General features: G+C 50.2%; 1 protein-coding gene across 6 annotated transcripts in view; it reads left to right on the top strand.

Moving 5' to 3' along the window:
- pak4 (p21 protein (Cdc42/Rac)-activated kinase 4) overlaps nucleotides 1-24,452 on the top strand; it is a 216,739-nt gene that overhangs the window by 181,479 nt on the left and 10,808 nt on the right. For all 6 annotated transcript variants that reach the window (XM_059985032.1, XM_059985034.1, XM_059985033.1 and 3 more), the window contains 4 exons: nucleotides 5,101-5,532; nucleotides 8,691-8,824; nucleotides 12,589-12,715; nucleotides 16,529-16,654. In XM_059985032.1, coding sequence (XP_059841015.1) covers nucleotides 5,101-5,532; nucleotides 8,691-8,824; nucleotides 12,589-12,715; nucleotides 16,529-16,654 — 819 coding nt within the window. The remainder of the gene's footprint in view (nucleotides 1-5,100; nucleotides 5,533-8,690; nucleotides 8,825-12,588; nucleotides 12,716-16,528; nucleotides 16,655-24,452) is intronic.

Below are 24,452 nucleotides of genomic sequence, written 5' to 3'. Positions count from 1 at the left end.
CGTACAAACTCCTCACAGGCAGTGGCAGGAATTGAACCTGGGTCACCTGTACTGTAAAGTGTTATGCTAACTGCTACGCTACGGTGCCACACAGTCATTACTTCTAAGGGAATGATGTGATGGTCTCAAATACTGAGCTGTTAACTGATACCAGAATCTAGTTCCAGTTCGGTTATTGGTACTGAGGGAGAGATGTGATGGTGCAGAATGCTGAGCTGTTACCTATAACTGTAGTCTGATGTCTGCCTTGTGGTTGTGAAGAGCAATGAGGTTGTGTCCGCTGTAGACCCGTTGTGGCAGTAGGTGAATTGCAGCAGGTCCATGTCCTTGGTCAGACAGGAATTGATCAGCTACGACAAACCTTTTAAAGCACTTTGTTGTGGTTGCTGTGAATGCTGCTGGGTGAATCGGCAGCATAAGTTTAACCTGCTTCTTTATAACACCAGTGATTTATCAGAGGATCTGGCTTCTATTCCCACAGCTGTCTATAAGGAGTTTGTATGTTCTTTCCATAACCGTGTGGGCTTCCTCCAGCTGCTCCAGTTTCCTCCCACACTCTAAAGATGTACGGGTTAGGGTTAGTGAGTTGTGGGCATGTTATATTGGCAGTAGAAGCATGACAACGCTTGTAGGCATCTTCCCCAGAACACTGTGGTCATTGAAACGAACAGTACATTTCCCTGGATGTCTTGATATTTCACTATACAAACAGAAGTAATCTAGCCCCTCACCCTGCTCTTCTTGGGCACTGGAAACCCTGCTGAAGCAGGTGGGAACCTCAGACTGCAACAGTGAGAGGATGAAGATGCCAGCATGTTTTCAGTACCTGGCCAGGTGCATCATCAGAGTGAACTTTGCAAATGAAAGTGGCAGTAAAGAAGGAAGTTATGTTCGCGATGTTGTAATGATCTGTTAGAGCAGGGGTTCTCATGGACCAATACCATTAAGCAAAGGGCCCATGGAGCCCAGGTTGGGAAGCCTTGGATTAGAGTAATCGGTACAATTCCGGACTTCGGCCTGGCGTACTGAGGCCTCGGACCCTGAGTCAGTGTTTCATGTAGATGTACTCAGTGGTGGGGAGGGCTTTACCCGTGATCGACTGGGCCATATTCACCACAGTTTTGTAGGATTTTCCATTCAAGGGCTTTGGTGTTTCCGTACCAGGCTGTGATGCAGCCAGTCAGTACACTCTCCACATATCAATAGAAGTTTATCAAAGCTTTAGATGTCACGCCATCTGTGATTGTAGAGGGATTTTAACATTGACATCTGGCCGAGAGGGAGCTTTACCATAGGAAGCTCGCACAATTTTATTAATATTTCATGAAAGCTGTAAGCAATGCCCTTTGTAATCTTCTAAGTTTAATAGCACAAGACGGACTGGTGATGTGCGGATTCACCATACACTGTGCACATCTGCTGCAGTTTCCCTGTCTCAGTGGCTAAGCTGGAGTGGGAGCACTAAGAATAAATACATCAAGTCTTACTTGTGATTAACTAATTACATAGCTGAGTTCAATTCTCAAAGGCCTCCTGTCATATAAATGACATTTCATAACTGCTCCAAGACCAATAATTTTATCTTCAAACCGCGATTTCCCACATTCTGGATCGTTAAGCCAGTAAGCATCCCTTTCCAAAGAATCTATGATCACCCCTCTACCACTCTACCCGCACACACACCCCACTCTACCCGCACACACACCCCACTCTACCCGCACACACACCCCACTCTACCCGCACACACACCCCACTCTACCCGCACACACACCCCACTCTACCCGCACACACACCCCACTCTACCCGCACACACACCCCACTCTACCCGCACACACACCCCACTCTACCCGCACACACAGCCCACTCTACCCGCACACACACCCCACTCTACCCGCACACACACCCCACTCTACCCGCACACACACCCCACTCTACCCGCACACACACCCCACTCTACCCGCACACACACCCCACTCTACCCGCACACACACCCCACTTTACCCCCACACACACCCCACTCTACCCCCACACACGTCCCCCGCTACCCCCACACACGCACACCCACCCTGACCCCCACACACCCTCACCCCCCTCTGTCCCACACACGCCCTGCCCCCGGCCCCCCAGATACCCTCCCCCCAGCCCCTGTCCTAGTCCCCACTCTACCCCCCAGCCCCCTACTCTGTCTGCCCCCAACTTCCTCTTTCTTCTTTGTCACCCCTTTGCAATCAACGATTGGCAGGACTGCACATTTCCTTTGCATTTGCTCACTGTGCAAAGATTGGCTCCAATCTGCCTATATTACAGTGGAAATCACATTACAACAGTGTCTCAAAGCAGAACTGGAGCTGATGCTGGATTTTCCGAATAAATTCTAGAACCTCCCAGTAGGCTGTGGGGAAAGGAATACTTAACAGCACAGGTTGCTATCCCTTCATCAAGGTTTTTAATTGTGTTTTTTTTTAATTTATTAGCGATACAATGCGCAGTAGACCCTTCCATCCCCAGCAACCCCGAAAGACTGATTTAACCCTGACCGAATTAGGGGCTAATTTACAATGACCAATTAACCTGCCTGGGTACCCGTGTCTTTGAATTATGGGAGGAAAGCAGAGCACCCAGCGAAAAGCAACATGTTCCACAGGCATTCCTTTCAGAACGGTGCCTGAACTCCAGAACGCCTCAACTGGGGCACCCAAGTTCAAAATAAATTCATTATCATTAAGTAGGTCTGTGTCACCATGTACACCCCTGAGATTCATTTTCTTGCACATATTGACAATAAATAGAAAAAAAGAATCAATAAAAGATCACACACAACAAAGACAAATGACCAATGTGCAAAATGCAACAAATTATGCAGGTAGAAAGTAATAAATTAATATTGAGAACATGAGCTGTAGGGTCCTTAGAACAGGGTCTGTAAGTTGTGGAATCAGTTCAAGTCAAGTCAACTTTTATTGTCATTTCGACCATAACTGCTGATACAGTACATAGTAAAAATGAGATGTTTTTCAGGACCATGGTGTTACATGACGCAGTACAAAAACTAGACTGAACTACGTTTAAAAAAAACAACACAGAGAAAGCTACACTAGACTACAGACCTACACAGGACTACAGGGTTTCAGGGCTGCAGAGAGTGAAATTATTCACGCTGGTTCAGGAGTTCTTCCTGAACCTTTTGTTGAGAATCCTGAAGCTCCTGTACCCTCCGTCCTGATGGCGGCAGTGAGGAGAGAGAATGGACTGGATGGTGGGTGTCCCTGATGATGGATGCTGCTTTCTCTGCAACAGCACTCCTTGTAGATGTGCTCAGTGATGGACTGGACTATATTCATCAACACCTCACTGGCCCTAAAGCACGTCGGGTGTCCTTAGGCTGTGAAAACACCTTGGAGATGCAAGTATTCCTCTCCCAAAATGAAAGGAGGTTGAATGCAAGTTCCTGCCTCCAGCTCTCCATAACCTGTGTGTAGGTCCTAGCTTTTGGCTAGTGCTCCCTGTCACAGCAAGGCACAAGAGAGCCTCATCACCCAGGTCCAGTGATGAGGGGAGTGTTTACCTTCCCTTGTGTTGGACGTACTGAGGCAGCTAACCTGCTTTGTGATGCAATATCTGCTGTGACCTCAGCATTAAACTGACCTAGGTTGTACGTTGCTCCCGGTGGATGTTAGATTTCAGTATTAACAAACATGGTTCATATCTGCTGCTTTTTACGGTTTGATCTTTAAGAATGCTGGGAATTGTCTGTCATAGAATGTGTGCGTTGTGCATTGGTGGAAAAGTACAGTAAAGACGATTGATTGATGGAGTCCTGCCGGGATTGAGGGAGCTGCAGCTACATCCATCATAGTTTGGATTTTTGTTTTTCGTTCTTTCAGGCTTTTTTTCCTCCTTTCCCTATCCTTGTTCCCAGCACCAGTCCCCCAATGCATTCCATGCCTGCTTTTCCCTCCCTTCCCTCAACCCCTCTTCAACCGCACCCTTTGGCACCCCCCCCCCCCCGCCCTGGTGCCTTCCCCCATCCGTGCACTTTTCCTTCCACACCCCCCCCCCCCCCCGCTCACTCCCCTTCCCTCAGGCAACCCTCCCACCCTTCCCTCTAACTAGAGTTTCACATTTTCTACCTCTTTCCTATCCGATTAATTCCTTGGTTGAGATGTGCCCTGTTGGGAGAGATGGCAAACATGTTGAACTATTCTCTCTGAACATTGGAAAAATGAACGGTGGTCTTGTTTTACCTGGATTTGATGGGCTGTTGGCTGAGAGATGGCATCTCTGCAGAGGGGCTTGGCTCTTATGGACAGAAATTCTCAAGTACTGGAGAATTTTTGGTACTTTCTGTCTCTGAAGGGGTTGGATGTTTAGTCATGGAGTATATTTAAATTGACTAATAGATTATTGGGCATCAAGTGAAGAGAACAGAAGGGTAGATGAGGCAAGTGTTACTCAGGGCGGATTGAATGGCGGGAGCAGGGCAGAGTACATTAAGGCCAAGATTAGTATGTTTTCAGTTTCCCCTTGAAGATAAGGTGGTGTACATTGCTGTTTAAAGAAGACCGCTGCACTCAAATAATGTGCTTATCTCTGTGTGTGTGTGTCCCTGTCTCTCTCTGTCTTGTGGTCCTCGAGTCAGAGACTGCAGACAAACAACACGGCAGACTGTACCATCGAAACAGTGAGTTGCTGGTCTCTCCCCTCACTGTTGCAGGAGCGATATCTCTCTCTCCCTCACTAGTGAGAGGGAGAGCCTGTCTGAGATGACTGTAGTTTCTGATGGACTCTAGATCATGGTGTCTGGGACTTTGCTATTGCTTGCAAGGTGGTTGGTGGGGGGGGGGGGGTGATGCTTTTGATGTTGCTTGTGCAGGAGGTCTTTAGGATTCTAGCATTATTCTGTCACTCATTCTGTGCAGTTTTTACTGTTTCGTGGATGTCTACAAAGAGTAAGAGTTTCAGGTTGTGTACATTCTCTGATATTAAGTTGGCTGATTCCTCAGCCACGCTGACCTGTGGTCAGCTGGGCGGGTGGGTACTGCAGTGCGCATAACTAATATGTGATCTAGTTTCTCTAACGTGTTCTCCCTTTGTGCGAAGGTTGATGTCCGGGTAGGAGTACCTCACGAAGTCCGGCACAATGGCCCCACTGCTACCAAGAACAGTGCAAATAAGCCAGAGCAGGGTCACTTCAAGCCGGCCCACATGGAGGCAGGGCACGCGGGCCTGTCCCCTCACGCCTCCGACACGCACTTGGCACGCAGTCCTCAGCCCAGCTCCCAGCCCCCGGCCTCTGAGTCCAGGTCGCCCCAGAGAGAGCCGCAGCGGGTGTCCCACGAGCAGTTCCGAGCAGCCCTGCAGATGGTGGTGGATCCGGGTGACCCCCAGACGTACCTGGACAATTTCATTAAGATCGGCGAAGGCTCGACCGGGATCGTCTGCATCGCCACCGTGAAGTCTACAGGCAAGCTGGTGGCAGTGAAGAAGATGGACCTGAGGAAACAGCAGAGGCGGGAGCTGCTCTTCAATGAGGTAAGCTGGGTCATGGAGGTCTTCACCGCACAAGAGGAGAGGTGTACTGGGTGCATGGAACACTCCACCAGGGGTGGTGACAGGGGCAGATAGATTGGGGACAATTAGCTTAGACGGATGACTGAGCTGGGGCTTTTCTCTTCAGAGTAAAGGGGGATGAGAGATGACCTGAAGAGGTGTACAACATGACAAGAGGCATAAATCGAGTGGACAGCCAGGGCAGAAATGACTAGTATGAGGGGGCTTAACTTTACTATGACTGGGGGAGAGTTTAGGGGTGTTAGAGCTTTTTACCCCCAGAGAGCGGTGGGTGTGTGGGAAACACCCTGCCAGGATGTTTGTAGAAGCAGATATATTTAAGAGCCTGTTAGCTAGCCACATGGATGATGGAAATATGGAGGGCTATGAGGGAGGGAAGAGTTAGATTGATCTTGGAGTAGGGTGTAAGGTGGACACAACATCATGGGCTGAAGGTTCTGTACTGTGCTTTAATGTTCCAGTGTCAGGTAAGAGAGAGCAGGTATTTGCTGGCAAGCTCAGCAAAGTGTGGCCGGTAGACAGCTGCTTCCAAGGTACTTCCCAGCTTGTGCGTGTCACGTGTGCATGTATTGTACAGTACACCTGCCTCACTCTCATTAGCTTCGTTTCCCCCCGACATTCACCTATTCTGTACCCCCCTCACTCCACCTCCCCACTCCATCCCTCCCTCCCCACACGGCCAGCACCCCACCCTTCCTGCCTCCACCCCATCCCTCCCATTCCTCCATTTCCCTCTCCTTCTCTTTCTCCCTCCGTCCAACCCCTTCCCCTCTCCTGGCCCATCCTACCCTCTCCCATCTCCCTCCCTTTCTCCCCCCCCCCCCCCCCCCACCTGCTTCTGTTCAGGGACTTTCTGTCCAGTCATGTCAGTGTAATGCAGATGAGCTGCGGCTGGCTCTTTGACATGCAGGCAATTCCCAGCCCTGCCCTGCCCAGTTCCCAGACTCATCCTGACACACAGTGAAGGGAAAGAATCATAACCAGGGTGCTCACTCCTGAGCAAGACTAACAACATATCACCAGCCAAACCTGGAGAATTTTGCCGTGGCCTGGTTCACAGCACCCAATTCTCCTAGACGGCAGTGAAGGTTGAGACAAATTAAATCCCAAAGTAAACTAAATTACTTGTGAAGTAGTTTCCTTACATTTGGAGGAAGCACTGCTCATACAGAAACTGAGGGATGGTTTTGCCTTAATTGGCTTTGGCTAGTGAGCTTAACCTGATATTTAATGAAGGTAATGGGAGCACAGTGGTTGTTCCTTAGTAAAGGGTGCTACACTAACAATGCTATTACAGCTCAGGGCACTGACATTCAGAGTTCAATCCTGGCATCCTCCCCCTGGTGTCCCTGCACCCCCGCCCCAGAACGCTTGGGTTTCCCTCGAGTGTTCCGGTTTCCTCACACCTTCCGAAGGTGTATCGGGTTGATAAGTTGTCCGTGATTGATTGGCTTTGGGATAAATCGGTGTTGTCGGGGGTTGCTGGGTGGCTTGGCCTGAAGGGCCTGCCAAAGGAGGGGTAATACACTCCTTCTCTCCATTAGCCTGTAGGTTCCCCTTGGGCAAGGTGTAGCACCTGCTTAGCCCCTCCCCTGGGAGCAGGGTCACGTGAAGCCATGGGAGCAGGTGGTGTCCTGGTTATGTGACCACTGACACCAGGCAGACAGCCTCTGAAGAGTGTTGATAATGGCTGGGGACACCCGTCTTGTAAAGACGCTGCCCCGAAAAAGGGCAGTGGCAAACCACTTCTGCAGAAAAATCTGTCAAGAACAATCATGGTGACCAAGTCATAGACACGGTACATAATGATGACTGTAAATCAGGGGTTCCCAACCATTTTTATGCCATGGAACCCTGCCATTCACCATGGAGTCTGTGGACCCCTGGTAAGACAAAATCGTCATGGAGGCTGCTCCTTGAACTGGCAGGATCTGTGGGAATGTGAACAGTTCAAGACAAAAAATGTGCATGGAGTATTGTGGATCTGGCTTCTGCATTTTGTGTGGAGGCCTTTCTTGACTGAGAGAATGCTTCTGGTGTTTACTTGGTGAAAATAATCCTGAAACCAGCTTCACACCAGCTGTCTGTGACCAGATCTCAAGAGCAGCAGCTGATGGCCGTCCCTCTGAGCACACAAAAGTTCCTCTGGTTTCTGGCACAGTTGCTGGAGGACAAATGCACAGGCAGCCCTCTTTCCTCCTCCCCCCCCCCCCCCCTGCTGCCCCCTGCCCCCTGCCCCCTGTCCAATTTGGCCACTTTCCTTCAGGAGGCTGTGAGAAAGCAACACACACAAAGTGCTGGAGCATTTCAGCAGCATCTACAGGGAGGATTAAACTGTTTTGGGACAATACCCTGGAAAGGAAGGGGGAAGAAAGCCAGAATAAGAAGGTGGAGGGAGGGTATAAGCTGGAAGGTGAGAGGTGAAGCCAGGTGGCTGGGGGAGGGGATTGAAGTTAGAAGTTGGGAGGTGATAGGTTGAAAAGGTAAAGAGTTGAAGAGGAAGGAGTCTGACAGGAGAGTAGAGTGGACCGTGGAAGAAAGGGAAGGAGGAAGAGCAGCAGAGGGAGGTGATAGGAAGGTGAGGAGAAGAGATTTCCTGCTTGTGAAGCCCTCTTCACTGCATCACCATTTCCTGAGAGTGTATAGGCCTCCTGCCCCTCAGCTTCGTGTGGCCCAGGTTGGATCCCTGAGCTCTGACGCTGTCCCTGTAGAATTTGCATGTTCTCCCTGGGACCGTGTGGGTTTCCTCTCTCATTCCAAAGGCATGCAGGGTGATGAGTTAGTTGGCCACTGTAAACTGTCCGGAGTCTTGGTGAGAGGTAGAACTAAGGGCGTCAAAGTTTACAGGGAGACCAGATGTGGGAGAAGGTGGTTGGGTGGGGCAGGATGGAATGAAATAAGAAGCTGGGAGGTGATAGGTGAAAAAAGGTAAAGGGCTGAAGAAGAAAGAATCTGATAGGAGAGGAGAGTGAACCAGGGGAGAAAGGGAAAGGGAGGAACCAGATGAAGGGGTTTATTCAGAATGTCGACTGTTTATTCTTTTCCACAGGTGCTGCCTAACCTGCTGAGTCCCTCAGCACATCACATTATAGCATTCCCTCTTTTCTTCCCCTCTGCAGGTTGTGATAATGCGAGACTACCATCATGAAAACGTGGTGGAGATGTACAATAGCTATCTGGTGGATGACGAGCTGTGGGTAGTGATGGAATTCCTGGAAGGAGGGGCACTGACTGACATCGTAACGCACACCAGGTATGGTTCAGACTGCGATGACATATTCAGAGAGTCAAAAACTCTTCCTAGGTCAGAGATTCCCAACCTGGGGTTCTCAGACTGAATGCTATTGGTCCATGATATACAAAAAGTTGGGAACCCCTGTCCAAGATCTTGTAACACAAAATCTAGAGTGATGCTTCACTGGCGTAGAGAGGGTGCTAATTTTCCACTTGGGAGCACATACGATCAGAATTAGGCCATTCAGCCCATTAGGTATGCTCCAACATGCCATCTTAAGCTGACTTATTATTCCTCTCAACCCCATTCTCCTGCATTCTCCCTGGTAATCTTTGACACCCTGACTACTTATCAACTTCCAGTTAAATGTACCCAATGACTTTAATTGAGTATTAGTTGGAAACACTTACTAAGCTCCCAGATGGACAGTAAAGGTCCTGTTATGCTCTTTTAAAAGATTTTCAGAGAAAATCTTTGTAAGGATGTGCTGACACTGGAGAAAGTTTAAAGGAGGTTCACGAAAATGATTCCAGGATTGAACAGCTTGTCATATGAGGAGCATTTGATGGCTCTGGGCCTGTACTCACTGGAATTCAGAAGAATAAGAGGTGATATCTTCGACACCTATCAAAATGTTGAAAGGCCTCAATAGAGTGAATGTGGAGAGGATGTTTCCTACAGTGGGAGGGTCTAGAGCCAGTGGGAATAATCTCAATGGAGGGGCATTCTTTTAGAAGGGAGATGAGGTCTTTATTTAGCCAGTGAGGCTGAATCTGTGGAATTTGTTGCTACAGGCAGCTGTGGAGGCCAAGTTTTTACTAATATTTAAGGCAGAGATTGATAGATTCTTGATCGGACAGGGCATGAAGGCATACAGGGAGAAGGCTGGAGATTGAGGCTGAGAGGAAAAATGGATTAGCCATACTGAAATTGTGGAGAAAACTTGATGGGCCAAATGCCCTAATGTCCTATATCTTATGGTCTGAAATACTCCCATCTTTAGTTGGTTAAAATTCCTACAGAATAGACTGTGCTCATTATTGTACCACTGTTTGTAAGAGCTTGCTGAGCACAAAGCAGCTTCTGTGCCTCCTACATGACAGCGGTGTCTATATTTAAAAAGTACTTCACTGACTATAAAGTACTTTGGACTGCTCTGAAAGGGATGTGGAGGTTGCTATAGAAACACAAATCTATCTGAGCACAAACAGATGGTTCAAAGCAGGATCCAGTGGTGTTACACTCGTACAGCACTTGATGCAGCCGAGTTCAAGGAGACCGTAATGTACAGGACCATTTGGTCCACTTTCCCTCTCAGCCCCAAACTCGTGCCGTCGCCTCGTATCCCTTCATGCCCTGACTAATCAAGGCATTTTAACTGGCTGCATCATCGTCTGGTGTGGGGAGGGGGAGGCTACTGCACAGGATCAAAGTAAGCTGCAGAGAGTTGTAAACTCAGTCAGCTCCATCATGGGCTCTGGCCTCCACCGTTTCCAGGACATCTTCAAGGAGCGATGCCTCAAAAAGTCGGCATCCACTGGTAAAGATCCCCATCACCCAGGACATGCCCTCTTCTCATTGCTACTGTCAGGAAGAAGGTACAGGAGCCTGAAGACACACACTCGGCAATTCAGGAACAGCTTCTTCCCCTCTGCCATCCAGTTTCTGAACGGACATTGAAGCCATGAACACTACATCACCACTTCTTTATTTCCACTTTTGCACTTCTTATTTAATTTAACTAATTATAGATATACAGATAGATAATTATATATATATATTTCTACTGCAATTCCGTTTTTTCTCTCTCTACCATTGTACTGCTGTCACTAAGTCAAACATTTCACAAGTGCCCATGATATTTGACCTGATTCTGATACTGACCTTTGCCTTAAATACATCCAATGACTTGGCCTCCACAGCTGCCTGTGGCAACAAATTCCACAGATTCACCACCGTCAGGCTGAAGAAATTCCTCCTCAACTCTGTTGTAAATGGACATCCCTCTTTTCTGAGGCTGTGTCTTCTGGTCTTAGACCCACCCACCCCCCACCATAGGGAACATCCTTTCCACATCTACTCTATGTTCAGGTCAGGTATTCCAAAAGAGGAGGAGGAGTGTCGAGGGGGAGCAATGAAAGTCCTCCCTTGGCTGCCTCGGTCACCATTGATCCACTCTCCCAGCAGCTGACTGGTCCTGTGCCCAGAGTTCAGCTCGGGCACTAACTTTCAAAAAGGAATTGAGAGGAGATTCAAAGAAATGGTTTCCAAGGTTACGGAAGAGGCACGGCAGACTGAATGGCAGCGCCCCGTGTTGCATGACCCAGTGAAAAAGAGAGAAAAGTAAAATGCTTTTACTCTCAAATAAAAAAAACATACACAATGCAGAAGTGGTCACTACACACCATGAATAATAATGGATCTGGATTCAGTCGTTCTGAATAAATAGGCAGCTTTTCTTTGAAGCAAATCTTTCATCTTTTTTGCTTAGCTATAAACTTTGGCTGATTAAAATTTTAGTAATTGCAATCAGCTCCAACACTATATTCAGGTTTGCCAGTGACACTGTTGTTGTGGGCTGTATCAAAGGTGGTGATGAATCAGCATACAGGAGGGAGACTGAAAATGTGGCTGAGTGTGTGTCATAAAAACAGCCTCTCACTCAGTGACAGCAAGACTAAGCAACTGATTATAGACGTGAGGACCGGGAAACCAGGGGTCCATGAGCCAGTCCTCGTCGGAGGATCAGAGCTGGAGAGGGTCAGCAACTTTAAATTCCTGGGTGTTACTATTTCAGAGGATCTGTTCTGGGTCCAGCGTGTAAATGCAATTGTGAAGAATGCACATCAGCGCCCCTACTTTAGCAAACTGAGGAGATTTGGCATGCCATCAAAAGCTCCTTTAGATGTGTGGTGCCGAGTGTATTGACTGACTGCACCACAGCCTGGTATGGAAACACTAATGCCTTTGAATGGAAAATCCTACAAAGGGTAGTGGATTTGGCCCGGTACATCACGGGTGAAGCCCTCACAACCATTGAGCATGTCTACATGAAACACTATTGTAGGAAAGCAGCATCCCTCATCAGAGATCCTCACCACCCAGGCCATGCTCTCATCCTGTTGCTGCCCTCAGCTAGAAGATACAAGAGCCTCAGTGTGGTGAACTACATATACCTGTCTGAACATGCCCCCTGCTGACTGCTCCTGTGGCTCCTCCCACAGACCCCTGTATAAAGGCGATTGGATGCACTGCTCCTCCCTCAGTCTCCAAGATGTTGTGGTCACGTTTGCAGCTAATAAAAGCCTATCTTTTGCCTCCCGTCTCAGAAAGTTATTGATGGTGCATCACTCAGGACCCACACCACCGGGTTCAAGGACAGTTATTACCCCTCAACATTCAGGCTCTTGAATAAAAGGGGATAACTACCCTCACTTGCCCGTCATTGAGATATTCCAACAACCAATGATCTCTCTCGGTGGACTTTGTCTCATTACTTCATGTTTTCGTTATTATTGCTATTTATTTATATTTGCATCTGCTCAGTTTGTTGTCTTCTGCACTCTGGTTGATCTTTCATTGATCCTGTTATAGTCACTATTCTGTAGATTTACTAAGTATGCCTGCCGGAAAATGAAACTCAGGGCTGAATGTGGAGTTTAAAATGAAATCTACTTTGAAGGAAAGGAATTGGCCAGAGGAATCTCTCCCGCTGTTTTAAATGATAAAGAGGTTAAAGATGGCAGCTACCTGACGATAGTGCCTTAATTTCTGTGTCACAGGATGAATGAAGAACAGATAGCGACCGTCTGCTTGTCTGTGCTGAAGGGTTTGGCCGTCCTCCACGCACAAGGGGTGATTCACCGAGACATCAAGAGCGATTCCATTCTCTTAACCCACGACGGAAGGGTAGGTGCATGTTGCAAGACAACTGCGTGCTATTGTGGCCTTTTTGAAATTATAAATAGGAGGAAATCTGCAGATGCTGGAAATACAAAGCAACATACACACAAAATGCTGGACCTGCTGAGATCCTCCAGCATTTTGTGTGGGTTGTTTTTGAAATTATGATGCCCCTCCTACTTTTGTTAATGTTAGTAACAGTCTCTGTAAATCATCTTTATCCTACACAAGATAACGTGATTTAATGATTCATCATCATATTATGTGCTGTTTCGCATGTCATGGGTGATAGTAGTCTTTAGCTGTGATTGTTCTTGGCAAATGGGGTTTGCCATTGCCTTCTTCTGGGCAGTGTTTTTACAAGACGAGTTACCCCAGCCGTGGGCAATACTCTTTGGAGATTGTCTGCCTGGCGTCAGTGGTCACATAACCAGGATGTGTGATGTGCACCGGCTGCTCGTGGAACCTGCTCCCATGGCTCCACGTGACCCTGATCAGGGGTGAGGGTCTAGGCGGGTGCTATACCTTGCCCAAGGGTGACCTGCAGGCTAGCAGAGGGAAGGAGTGCCTTAAAACTCCTTTGGTAAAGGTGTATCTCCACCTCGCCACCCTAAATTTTGTATCAAATCTCCCCTCGTTCTCCCACGCTCCAGGGAATAAATCCTAACCTGTTCAACATTTCCTGATAACTCAACTCCTGGCCAATGTCCTTGTAAATTTCCTCTGTTCCCTTTCAAGCTTATTTACATCTTTCCTGTAGATCGGTGAGCAGAACTGCACACAATTATGTCTCAAATGATGTCTCACCACATCTGATACAGCTTCAACATAACATCCCACCTCCTGAACCAAACTTTGATATCTGAAGGCCAGTGTGCCAGAAGCTTTCTTTACAACTCTTCACCTGTGATGCCTCTTTCTTGGAATTACGGATCTATATTCCCAGCTCCCTCTTCTACCACACTCCTCAGTGCCCCACTGTTCACTGTGTAAATCCTACCCTGGTTTGTCCTCCCAAAGTGCGACAGCTCACCTTGTCTTCATTGACTTCTATCTGCCATTTTTCCAGCTGGTCCTGCCGTAACTACACAACAAAGATTTTGCTTTCTGAATTCTTTTGGGTTTATCTTATGGATTTCTATTTATTTATTTATTAGATACAACACAGAATAGGCTTTTCCAGTGATGCCGCCCAGCAATTCCTGATTTAACCCCAGCCTAATCACAATGACCCTACTAATCACTACGTCTCTGAACTGTGGGAGGAAACCAGAGCACCCGGAGGAAACCCACGCGGTCACAGAGAGATCATATAAACTCTGTACAGGCAGCAGCGGGAATTGAACTCGGGTCACTGGTGCTGTAAATTGTTGTGTTAACCACTCCACTACCATGAGCTGTTTGTGGATCCTGAATATCATACACCGTTTTGTTAAAAATCACCTGTGCTTGTTACTTCAGTTCATAATTCAAGCCAGTTAAAGCGTTGCCCACAATGTCCGCTGGGAAGTTTTCCATCTTGTCGGGCCTGTCTGGGCAGGATGGATGCTGCATGGCAGGACAGGTTTTAGAGAAACAGGACATGGAGTCCACTGGTGTCCTCTATGCCACCGATCGTGGTGTCATCTGCAGACTTGCTGGTTCAGTTTACTCTGCACCAGACCCTGTGGCACACTGCCTGTCACAGGCCTCCGGTCGGCGAGTTTGTTTTGAACATACGAGAGTAGTCAATGGTCCTACAGCAGCAGGATAAACGCTGTCCCTGGGTCGGGGGGTGTGTGTTCTGAAGTGTTTAGGGAGGTGGTAAGAAGATGTCAGACTGGGTAGAATCTTTAATTATTTTGGATACTTTGGAAAGACCATAAGACATAGGAGAAGAATTAGGCCATTCAGCCCATTGAGTTTGCTGCTTGATTTTCCTGGCTTCTCCCTGGGACTTTTGACTCCTTTCCTAATCAGGAGCCTTTCATCCTCCATTTTAACTGTATACACCCGATGTCTTGGTTTCCATCGCCAAGTGGACGGAGTGGATGGAGGGGTGGATGCTTTTGGGAGGCAGTATGCCCTCTCCTCCCCTCTGCTCCTCACCATTGTGCGTCACCCCCTCCTTCAATGTATCCTCTTCTCTCGTACACCCTGCTCTTCTCGTTTCTACGCTGGCTCTCACGTGTTTGTGCACTCTGCATGTTTCAGCTCCCCTCCTCTCACTCACACCAGCACTGTCCTTCTCCGCCCGCCTGCTCGGATTTAGATTAATTTACTGCCTGTACATCAAAGCGTACAGCCCTCCTCATGTATCCTGGGCTGCGATTTGTCAGTAAGCACGTTTACTGTTCTAGTTGCCGTGCGCACAGCAGAACGGAAAATACACAGCAGGGTTCAGCTAATTGTTCAGTGACTCTGCCACGCTGCCTTTGAAGATTTCTGTAGGTCTGAGGGTGTTGCATTTGCCACGTGGACAAGAATTATTCCCCCTGATGTAGCAGTCATTACCTTTGATTTTAGTTATTAAAAGGTTGTTTCTGTTTTGGGGCACTCTAATAACTGAACTATAAAATTATAGAGCACTTAATTCTGGCCACAGCTTGCTTTAGTTGGATGTGTGTGCCCCTTTGTGGCCAAGTGAGGTACTGCGTGGGAGATTTCTCTTCTGCAGGAAGGTTGGAATTAAATGGAGTCAGTTTCTTTCAAAAACGCGAGGGATTCTGCAGGTGCTGGAAATTCAAAGAAACACACACAAAATGTTTGGAGGAACTCAGCAGGCTAGACAACACCTGTAGAAATGAATGAACAGTCTACATTTTGGGCCAAAACCCTTATTCAGGGCTGGAAAGGAAGAGTTCTCACCCCAAAGCGTCGATTGTTTATTCTTTTCCAAAGATGCTGCCTGACCTGCTGAGTTGCTTCAGAGTTTCTTTATTTTCATTGGCATTTAACTTGTTTCATAATCAAAAACACATTCTTCCAGTGGTCATCTGGTTTCTGTGATCACCAACAGTCTTCGGACATGTTTGAACATGCATTTGTTTTGAATTAATTACAAATAAAAAGGAAACAGCGGGCAAATGAGCTGTGCAGTACTGGGATCCGAGTTCCCTCTGCCTAGCGTGATAAAGGCATTGAACCATATGGACCTAAGAACAGCGGCCAGCAGGAGAACGAAAGGTCAAAGGAATTAAAAGAAATCTCAAAAACTAAATTTAAAGAATGAAGTGTACAAGATGATAAGAGGCATTGATCAAGTGGACAGCCAAGGCTTTCTCCCAGGGTGGAAATGGTGAGACAAAGGGCATAATTTTAAGGTATTGTGAGGAACGTATAGGGGGTGTCCCAGAGGTAAGTTATGTAACCGAGAGTGGTGGGTGCTCGGAACATGCTGCAGGGGTGATGGTAGAGGCAAGTGGCTTTGGGGCATTAAAGAGAATCTTCGGAAGAGGCAAGGGTTGGACTGATCTAGTACTGTGTTAAATGGTCAGCACAACATTGTGGACCGAAGGGCCTGTACTGTTCTCTGCTCCTGGTTTAGTTGTGGAACTCCAGCCTTCAGTAGGAAGTATAAATGTACCGTATAGTCTACACCTCTTGACAAATTGGTTATAAGGCCCTTGTCTATATTTTTTCACCAGTGCTGTGCTATGTTCAGTAAAGTCTTTCTTATGCTGACTGAGGAAGAAAAAGCTTTTTGAAAGAACTTTCATTAGCTCAACACTAATTCCCCTCCTGCACCCGAATTACTACATCACTACATTTCAACTGGATTTAAAGATAGGTACTGTGAAGGGTTACAGGTTGTTTACACTCTCTCTATTCGTCTTTCAGGTGAAGCTATCGGACTTCGGGTTCTGTGCCCAGGTGTCAAAGGATGTGCCAAGGCGCAAGTCACTGGTGGGCACACCTTACTGGATGGCACCAGAGCTCATCTCCCGGATGCCATATGGTCCCGAGGTAACTTCGTGCTTTTCCTTATCGGCTTCATTCTCAACAACAAACCACAATCACTGCACAGCAATTTTTTTCGAATCTGTTGCTTCTCCAGAAACTTTGTTTTGTTTGTGATAGACTGCTTGAAGCTGAAAACAAATATAATTTCAGATTATCTGTATCACGTCAGAATTCGGAGAAATAATAAATTAACTTTAATTGAATGTAATGCATTTAATTTCATAAATGGAGTTGACTCTAATAGTTCAGCTAAATTAGAAATGTTTTGTTGATGATTTTCGTTTGTACTCAGTGTCTGAGGTTTTTTGCTTAAGTGTCCAACAATAAACAGCCAGTATTGATGGATTCCAGTTGCCCTGATACCGTTTCTCCATGACCACACTGTCCTGGTGAAACCTTTCACCGTGCTCGTCACTGACAGCACCAAGACTTTCAGGGAAGAAGTCCATCATATTAAGTTCACACTGGTTAATGTTGAAAACTCCAGAACTAAATAAGGACCTGAGTTATAGAGAAAAGATTGAATCAGTTAAGACTTTATTCCATGGAACACAGAAGAGTACAGAGAAAATTTACAAGGATGTTGTAGGGACTGGAGAGTTTTAAGGGAAGATTGTGTAGATTTGCACTTTATTCTCTGGAACATGGGAGATTTGATAGAGGTATACAAAATTATGAGGGGAGGTATTGATAGCATAAATGCAAGCAGACTTTTTCCACTGAGGTTGGCTGGAACTACAACTAGAGATCATGGATTGAGGGTGAAAGATGAAAAGTTTTAGTGGAAGCTTCACTCAGAGGTTGGTTAGAATGTGCAAGAGCTGCCAACGCTGGTGGTGGATGAAGGTTTGATTTCAATACTTATGAGAAATTTGGTTAAGTGTATGGGAGGCTATGGTCAAGATGCAGACCGATAGGAATAGGCCAATTAATAGTTTGGCATGGGCTGAAGGGCCTCTTGCTGTTCTGTAGTGTTCTATGACTCTAAATAGCATACCTAAAACTGAGCATGTTGAAGTACATGTGTTTCAATGTAAAGAATTTGCTTCTGTAACTCTTGTCAAGAGGTTAGACTGTAAGATACTGGCACAGAATTAGCCTGTTTTATTTATCAAGTCTGCCATGCTATCATTTCTAAATTTTTGTTCTAGTTTTGTTTTTCACAACTCCATTGTCCCTGTAACCTTTAACCCCTCAATAACTTATCAGTCTGTGTTAAACATGCCCAATGATTTTGTCCTCCACAGCCATCTCTGGCATTGAACTCCACAGATTCACCACCCTCTGGCTAAAGAAATTTCTCCTCGTTGTGTTATAAAACACAGGAAGAGAATCAATCTTTAAGCAGTAGCTTATTCTATAAACATTTCCCCTGTTCTGCTTAGCTTGTGAAGTTGGTGTTACATGAGGTGATCTTACATTCTGAAAACTACTAAATGTCTTCATAAACACGCCCGTCACCTCCCTTTGGTGTTTGTCCCCCTTCCCTTTCCTACCATGGTCTTCTGTCCTCAACAGATTCTCCTTTCTCTGGCTCTTTGTCTCTTTCACTGACCAACTTCCCAGCCCTTTACTTCACCCCCTCCCCTTCTCCCAGTTTCACCTGTCACCTGCCACCTTGTACTCCTTCCCCCACCTTGTACTCCTTCCTCCCCTTCCCCCACCTTGTCCTCCTTCCCCCACCTTGTACTCCTTCCCCCACCTTGTCCTCCTTCCCCACCTTGTACTCCTTCCCCCACCTTGTACTCCTTCCCCCACCTTGTACTCCTTCCCCCACCTTGTACTCCTTCCCCCACCTTGTACTCCTTCCTCCACCTTGTACTCCTTCCTCCCCTTCCCCCACCTTGTACTCCTTCCCCCACCTTGTACTCCTTCCTCCCCTTCCCCCACCTTGTACTCCTTCCCCCACCTTGTCCTCCTTCCCCCACCTTGTACTCCTTCCCCCACCTTGTACTCCTTCCTCCCCTTCCCCACCTTGTACTCCTTCCCCCACCTTGTCCTCCTTCCCCCACCTTGTACTCCTTCCCCCACCTTGTACTCCTTCCCCCACCTTGTACTCCTTCCCCCACCTTGTCCTCCTTCCTCCCCTTCCCCCACCTTGTCCTCCTTCCTCCCCTTCCCCCACCTTGTACTCCTTCCCCCACCTTGTACTCCTTCCCCCACCTTGTCCTCCTTCCTCCCCTTCCCCCACCTTGTACTCCTTCCCCCACCTTGTACTCCTTCCCCCACCTTGTACTCCTTCCCCCACCTTGTACTCCTTCCCCCACCTTGTACTCCTTCCCCCACCTTGTACTCCTTCCCCCACCTTGTACTCCTTCCTCCCCTTCCCCCACCTTGTACTCCTTCCCCCACCTTGTCCTCCTTCCCCCACCTTGTACTCCTTCCCCCACCTTGTACTCCTTCCTCCCCTTCCCCCACCTTGTACTCCTTCCCCCACCTTGTCCTCCTTCCCCCACCTTGTACTCCTTCCCCCACCTTGTACTCCTTCCCCCACCTTGTACTCCTTCCCCCACCTTGTCCTCCTTCCTCCCCTTCCCCCACCTTGTCCTCCTTCCTCCCCTTCCCCCACCTTGTACTCCTTCCCCCACCTTGTACTCTTTCCCCCACCTTGTCCTCCTTCCTCCCCTTCCCCCACCTTGTACTCCTTCCCCCACCTTGTACTCCTTCCCCCACCTTGTACTCCTTCCCCCACCTTGTACTCCTTCCCCCACCTTGTACTCCTTCCTCCCCTTCCCCCACCTTGTACTCCTTCCTCCCCTTCCCCCACCTTGTACTCCTTCCTCCCCTTCCCCCACCTTGTACTCCTTCCCCCACCTTGTACTCCTTCCCCCACCTTGTACTCCTTCCTCCCCTTCCCCCACCTTGTACTCCTTCCCCCACCTTGTACTCCTTCCCCCACCTTGTACTCCTTCCCCCACCTTGTACTCCTTCCCCCACCTTGTACTCCTCCCCCCACCTTGTACTCCTTCCCCCACCTTGTCCTCCTTCCCCCACCTTGTCCTCCTTCCTCCCCTTCCCCCACCTTGTACTCCTTCCCCCACCTTGTACTCCTTCCCCCACCTTGTACTCCTTCCCCCACCTTGTACTCCTTCCCCCACCTTGTACTCCTTCCTCCCCTTCCCCCACCTTGTACTCCTTCCCCCACCTTGTACTCCTTCCCCCACCTTGTACTCCTTCCTCCCCTTCCCCCACCTTGTACTCCTTCCCCCACCTTGTACTCCTTCCCCCACCTTGTACTCCTTCCCCCACCTTGTACTCCTTCCCCCACCTTGTACTCCTTCCCCCACCTTGTACTCCTTCCTCCCCTTCCCCCACCTTGTACTCCTTCCTCCCCTTCCCCCACCTTGTACTCCTTCCCCCACCTTGTACTCCTTCCCCCACCTTGTACTCCTTCCCCCACCTTGTACTCCTTCCCCCACCTTGTACTCCTTCCCCCACCTTGTACTCCTTCCCCCACCTTGTACTCCTTCCCCCACCTTGTACTCCTTCCCCCACCTTGTACTCCTCCCCCCACCTTGTACTCCTTCCTCCCCTTCCCCCACCTTGTACTCCTTCCCCCACCTTGTACTCCTTCCCCCACCTTGTACTCCTTCCCCCACCTTGTCCTCCTTCCCCCACCTTGTCCTCCTTCCCCCACCTTGTACTCCTTCCCCCACCTTGTACTCCTTCCTCCCCTTCCCCCACCTTGTACTCCTTCCTCCCCTTCCCCCACCTTGTCCTCCTTCCCCCACCTTGTACTCCTCCCCCCACCTTGTACTCCTTCCCTTCCCCCACCTTGTCCTCCTTCCTCCCCTTCCCCCACCTTGTCCTCCTTCCTCCCCTTCCCCCACCTTGTACTCCTTCCCCCACCTTGTCCTCCTTCCTCCCCTTCCCCCACCTTGTACTCCTTCCCCCACCTTGTACTCCTTCCCCCACCTTGTACTCCTTCCCCCACCTTGTACTCCTTCCCCCACCTTGTACTCCTTCCCCCACCTTGTACTCCTTCCCCCACCTTGTACTCCTTCCCCCACCTTGTACTCCTTCCTCCCCTTCCCCCACCTTGTACTCCTTCCCCCACCTTGTCCTCCTTCCCCCACCTTGTACTCCTTCCCCCACCTTGTACTCCTTCCTCCCCTTCCCCCACCTTGTACTCCTTCCCCCACCTTGTCCTCCTTCCCCCACCTTGTACTCCTTCCCCCACCTTGTACTCCTTCCCCCACCTTGTACTCCTTCCTCCCCTTCCCCCACCTTGTACTCCTTCCCCCACCTTGTACTCCTTCCCCCACCTTGTACTCCTTCCCCCACCTTGTACTCCTTCCCCCACCTTGTACTCCTTCCCCCACCTTGTACTCCTTCCTCCCCTTCCCCCACCTTGTACTCCTTCCTCCACCTTGTACTCCTTCCTCCCCTTCCCCCACCTTGTACTCCTTCCCCCACCTTGTACTCCTTCCTCCCCTTCCCCCACCTTGTACTCCTTCCCCCACCTTGTACTCCTTCCTCCCCTTCCCCCACCTTGTACTCCTTCCCCCACCTTGTACTCCTTCCCCCACCTTGTACTCCTTCCCCCACCTTGTACTCCTTCCCCCACCTTGTACTCCTTCCCCCACCTTGTACTCCTTCCCCCACCTTGTACTCCTTCCCCCACCTTGTACTCCTTCCTCCCCTTCCCCCACCTTGTACTCCTTCCCCCACCTTGTACTCCTTCCCCCACCTTGTCCTCCTTCCTCCCCTTCCCCCACCTTGTACTCCTTCCCCCACCTTGTACTCCTTCCCCCACCTTGTACTCCTTCCCCCACCTTGTACTCCTTCCCCCACCTTGTACTCCTTCCCCCACCTTGTACTCCTTCCTCCCCTTCCCCCACCTTGTACTCCTTCCCCCACCTTGTACTCCTTCCTCCCCTTCCCCCACCTTGTACTCCTTCCCCCACCTTGTACTCCTTCCCCCACCTTGTACTCCTTCCCCCACCTTGTACTCCTTCCCCCACCTTGTACTCCTTCCCCCACCTTGTACTCCTTCCCCCACCTTGTACTCCTTCCCCCACCTTGTACTCCTTCCTCCCCTTCCCCCACCTTGTACTCCTTCCTCCCCTTCCCCCACCTTGTACTCCTTCCCCCACCTTGTACTCCTTCCCCCACCTTGTACTCCTTCCCCCACCTTGTACTCCTTCCCCCACCTTGTACTCCTTCCCCCACCTTGTACTCCTTCCCCCACCTTGTACTCCTTCCCCCACCTTGTACTCCTCCCCCCACCTTGTACTCCTTCCTCCCCTTCCCCCACCTTGTACTCCTTCCCCCACCTTGTACTCCTTCCCCCACCTTGTACTCCTTCCCCCACCTTGTCCTCCTTCCCCCACCTTGTCCTCCTTCCCCCACCTTGTCCTCCTTCCCCCACCTTGTACTCCTTCCCCCACCTTGTACTCCTTCCTCCCCTTCCCCCACCTTGTACTCCTTCCTCCCCTTCCCCCACCTTGTCCTCCTTCCCCCACCTTGTACTCCTCCCCCCACCTTGTACTCCTTCCCTTCCCCCACCTTGTCCTCCTTCCTCCCCTTCCCCCACCTTGTCCTCCTTCCTCCCCTTCCCCCACCTTGTACTCCTTCCCCCACCTTGTCCTCCTTCCTCCCCTTCCCCCACCTTGTACTCCTTCCCCCACCTTGTACTCCTTCCCCCACCTTGTACTCCTTCCCCCACCTTGTACTCCTTCCCCCACCTTGTACTCCTTCCCCCACCTTGTACTCCTTCCCCCACCTTGTACTCCTTCCCCCACCTTGTACTCCTTCCCCCACCTTGTACTCCTTCCCCCACCTTGTACTCCTTCCCCCACCTTGTACTCCTTCCTCCCCTTCCCCCACCTTGTACTCCTTCCCCCACCTTGTCCTCCTTCCCCCACCTTGTACTCCTTCCCCCACCTTGTACTCCTTCCTCCCCTTCCCCCACCTTGTACTCCTTCCCCCACCTTGTCCTCCTTCCCCCACCTTGTACTCCTTCCCCCACCTTGTACTCCTTCCCCCACCTTGTACTCCTTCCTCCCCTTCCCCCACCTTGTACTCCTTCCCCCACCTTGTACTCCTTCCCCCACCTTGTACTCCTTCCCCCACCTTGTACTCCTTCCCCCACCTTGTACTCCTTCCTCCCCTTCCCCCACCTTGTACTCCTCCCCCCACCTTGTACTCCTTCCCCCACCTTGTACTCCTTCCCCCACCTTGTACTCCTTCCCCCACCTTGTACTCCTTCCCCCACCTTGTACTCCTTCCCCCACCTTGTCCTCCTTCCCCCACCTTGTCCTCCTTCCCCCACCTTGTACTCCTTCCTCCCCTTCCCCCACCTTGTACTCCTTCCTCCCCTTCCCCCACCTTGTACTCCTCCCCCCACCTTGTACTCCTTCCCCCACCTTGTACTCCTTCCCCCACCTTGTCCTCCTTCCCCCACCTTGTCCTCCTTCCCCCACCTTGTACTCCTTCCCCCACCTTGTACTCCTTCCCCCACCTTGTACTCCTTCCCCCACCTTGTACTCCTTCCCCCACCTTGTACTCCTTCCCCCACCTTGTACTCCTTCCCCCACCTTGTACTCCTTCCCCCACCTTGTACTCCTCCCCCCACCTTGTCCTCCTTCCCCCACCTTGTACTCCTTCCTCCCCTTCCCCCACCTTGTACTCCTTCCCCCACCTTGTACTCCTTCCCCCACCTTGTACTCCTTCCCCCACCTTGTCCTCCTTCCCCCACCTTCCTCCCCTTCCCCCACCTTGTACTCCTTCCTCCCCTTCCCCCACCTTGTACTCCTTCCTCCCCTTCCCCCACCTTGTCCTCCTTCCCCCACCTTGTACTCCTCCCCCCACCTTGTACTCCTTCCCTTCCCCCACCTTGTCCTCCTTCCTCCCCTTCCCCCACCTTGTCCTCCTTCCTCCCCTTCCCCCACCTTGTACTCCTTCCCCCACCTTGTACTCCTTCCCCCACCTTGTACTCCTTCCTCCCCTTCCCCCACCTTGTCCTCCTTCCTCCCCTTCCCCCACCTTGTACTCCTTCCCCCACCTTGTACTCCTTCCCCCACCTTGTCCTCCTTCCTCCCCTTCCCCCACCTTGTCCTCCTTCCTCCCCTTCCCCCACCTTGTACTCCTTCCCCCACCTTGTACTCCTTCCCCCACCTTGTCCTCCTTCCTCCCCTTCCCCCACCTTGTACTCCTTCCCCCACCTTGTACTCCTTCCCCCACCTTGTACTCCTTCCCCCACCTTGTACTCCTTCCCCCACCTTGTACTCCTTCCTCCCCTTCCCCCACCTTGTACTCCTTCCTCCCCTTCCCCCACCTTGTACTCCTTCCTCCCCTTCCCCCACCTTGTACTCCTTCCCCCACCTTGTACTCCTTCCCCCACCTTGTACTCCTTCCTCCCCTTCCCCCACCTTGTACTCCTTCCCCCACCTTGTACTCCTTCCTGCCCTTCCCCCACCTTGTACTCCTTCCTCCCCTTCCCCCACCTTGTACTCCTTCCTCCCCTTCCCCCACCTTGTACTCCTTCCCCCACCTTGTACTCCTTCCCCCACCTTGTACTCCTTCCCCCACCTTGTACTCCTTCCCCCACCTTGTACTCCTTCCTCCCCTTCCCCCACCTTGTACTCCTTCCCCCACCTTGTACTCCTTCCTCCCCTTCCCCCACCTTGTCCTCCTTCCTCCCCTTCCCCCACCTTGTCCTCCTTCCTCCCCTTCCCCCACCTTGTACTCCTCCCCCCACCTTGTACTCCTCCCCCCACCTTGTACTCCTCCCCCCACCTTGTACTCCTTCCCTTCCCCCACCTTGTCCTCCTTCCTCCCCTTCCCCCACCTTGTCCTC

Source organism: Hypanus sabinus, chromosome 11, assembly GCF_030144855.1.
Source record: "Hypanus sabinus isolate sHypSab1 chromosome 11, sHypSab1.hap1, whole genome shotgun sequence".
Lineage (NCBI taxonomy): Eukaryota > Metazoa > Chordata > Chondrichthyes > Myliobatiformes > Dasyatidae > Hypanus > Hypanus sabinus.
This window is presented reverse-complemented; position numbering and strand designations above follow the sequence as displayed.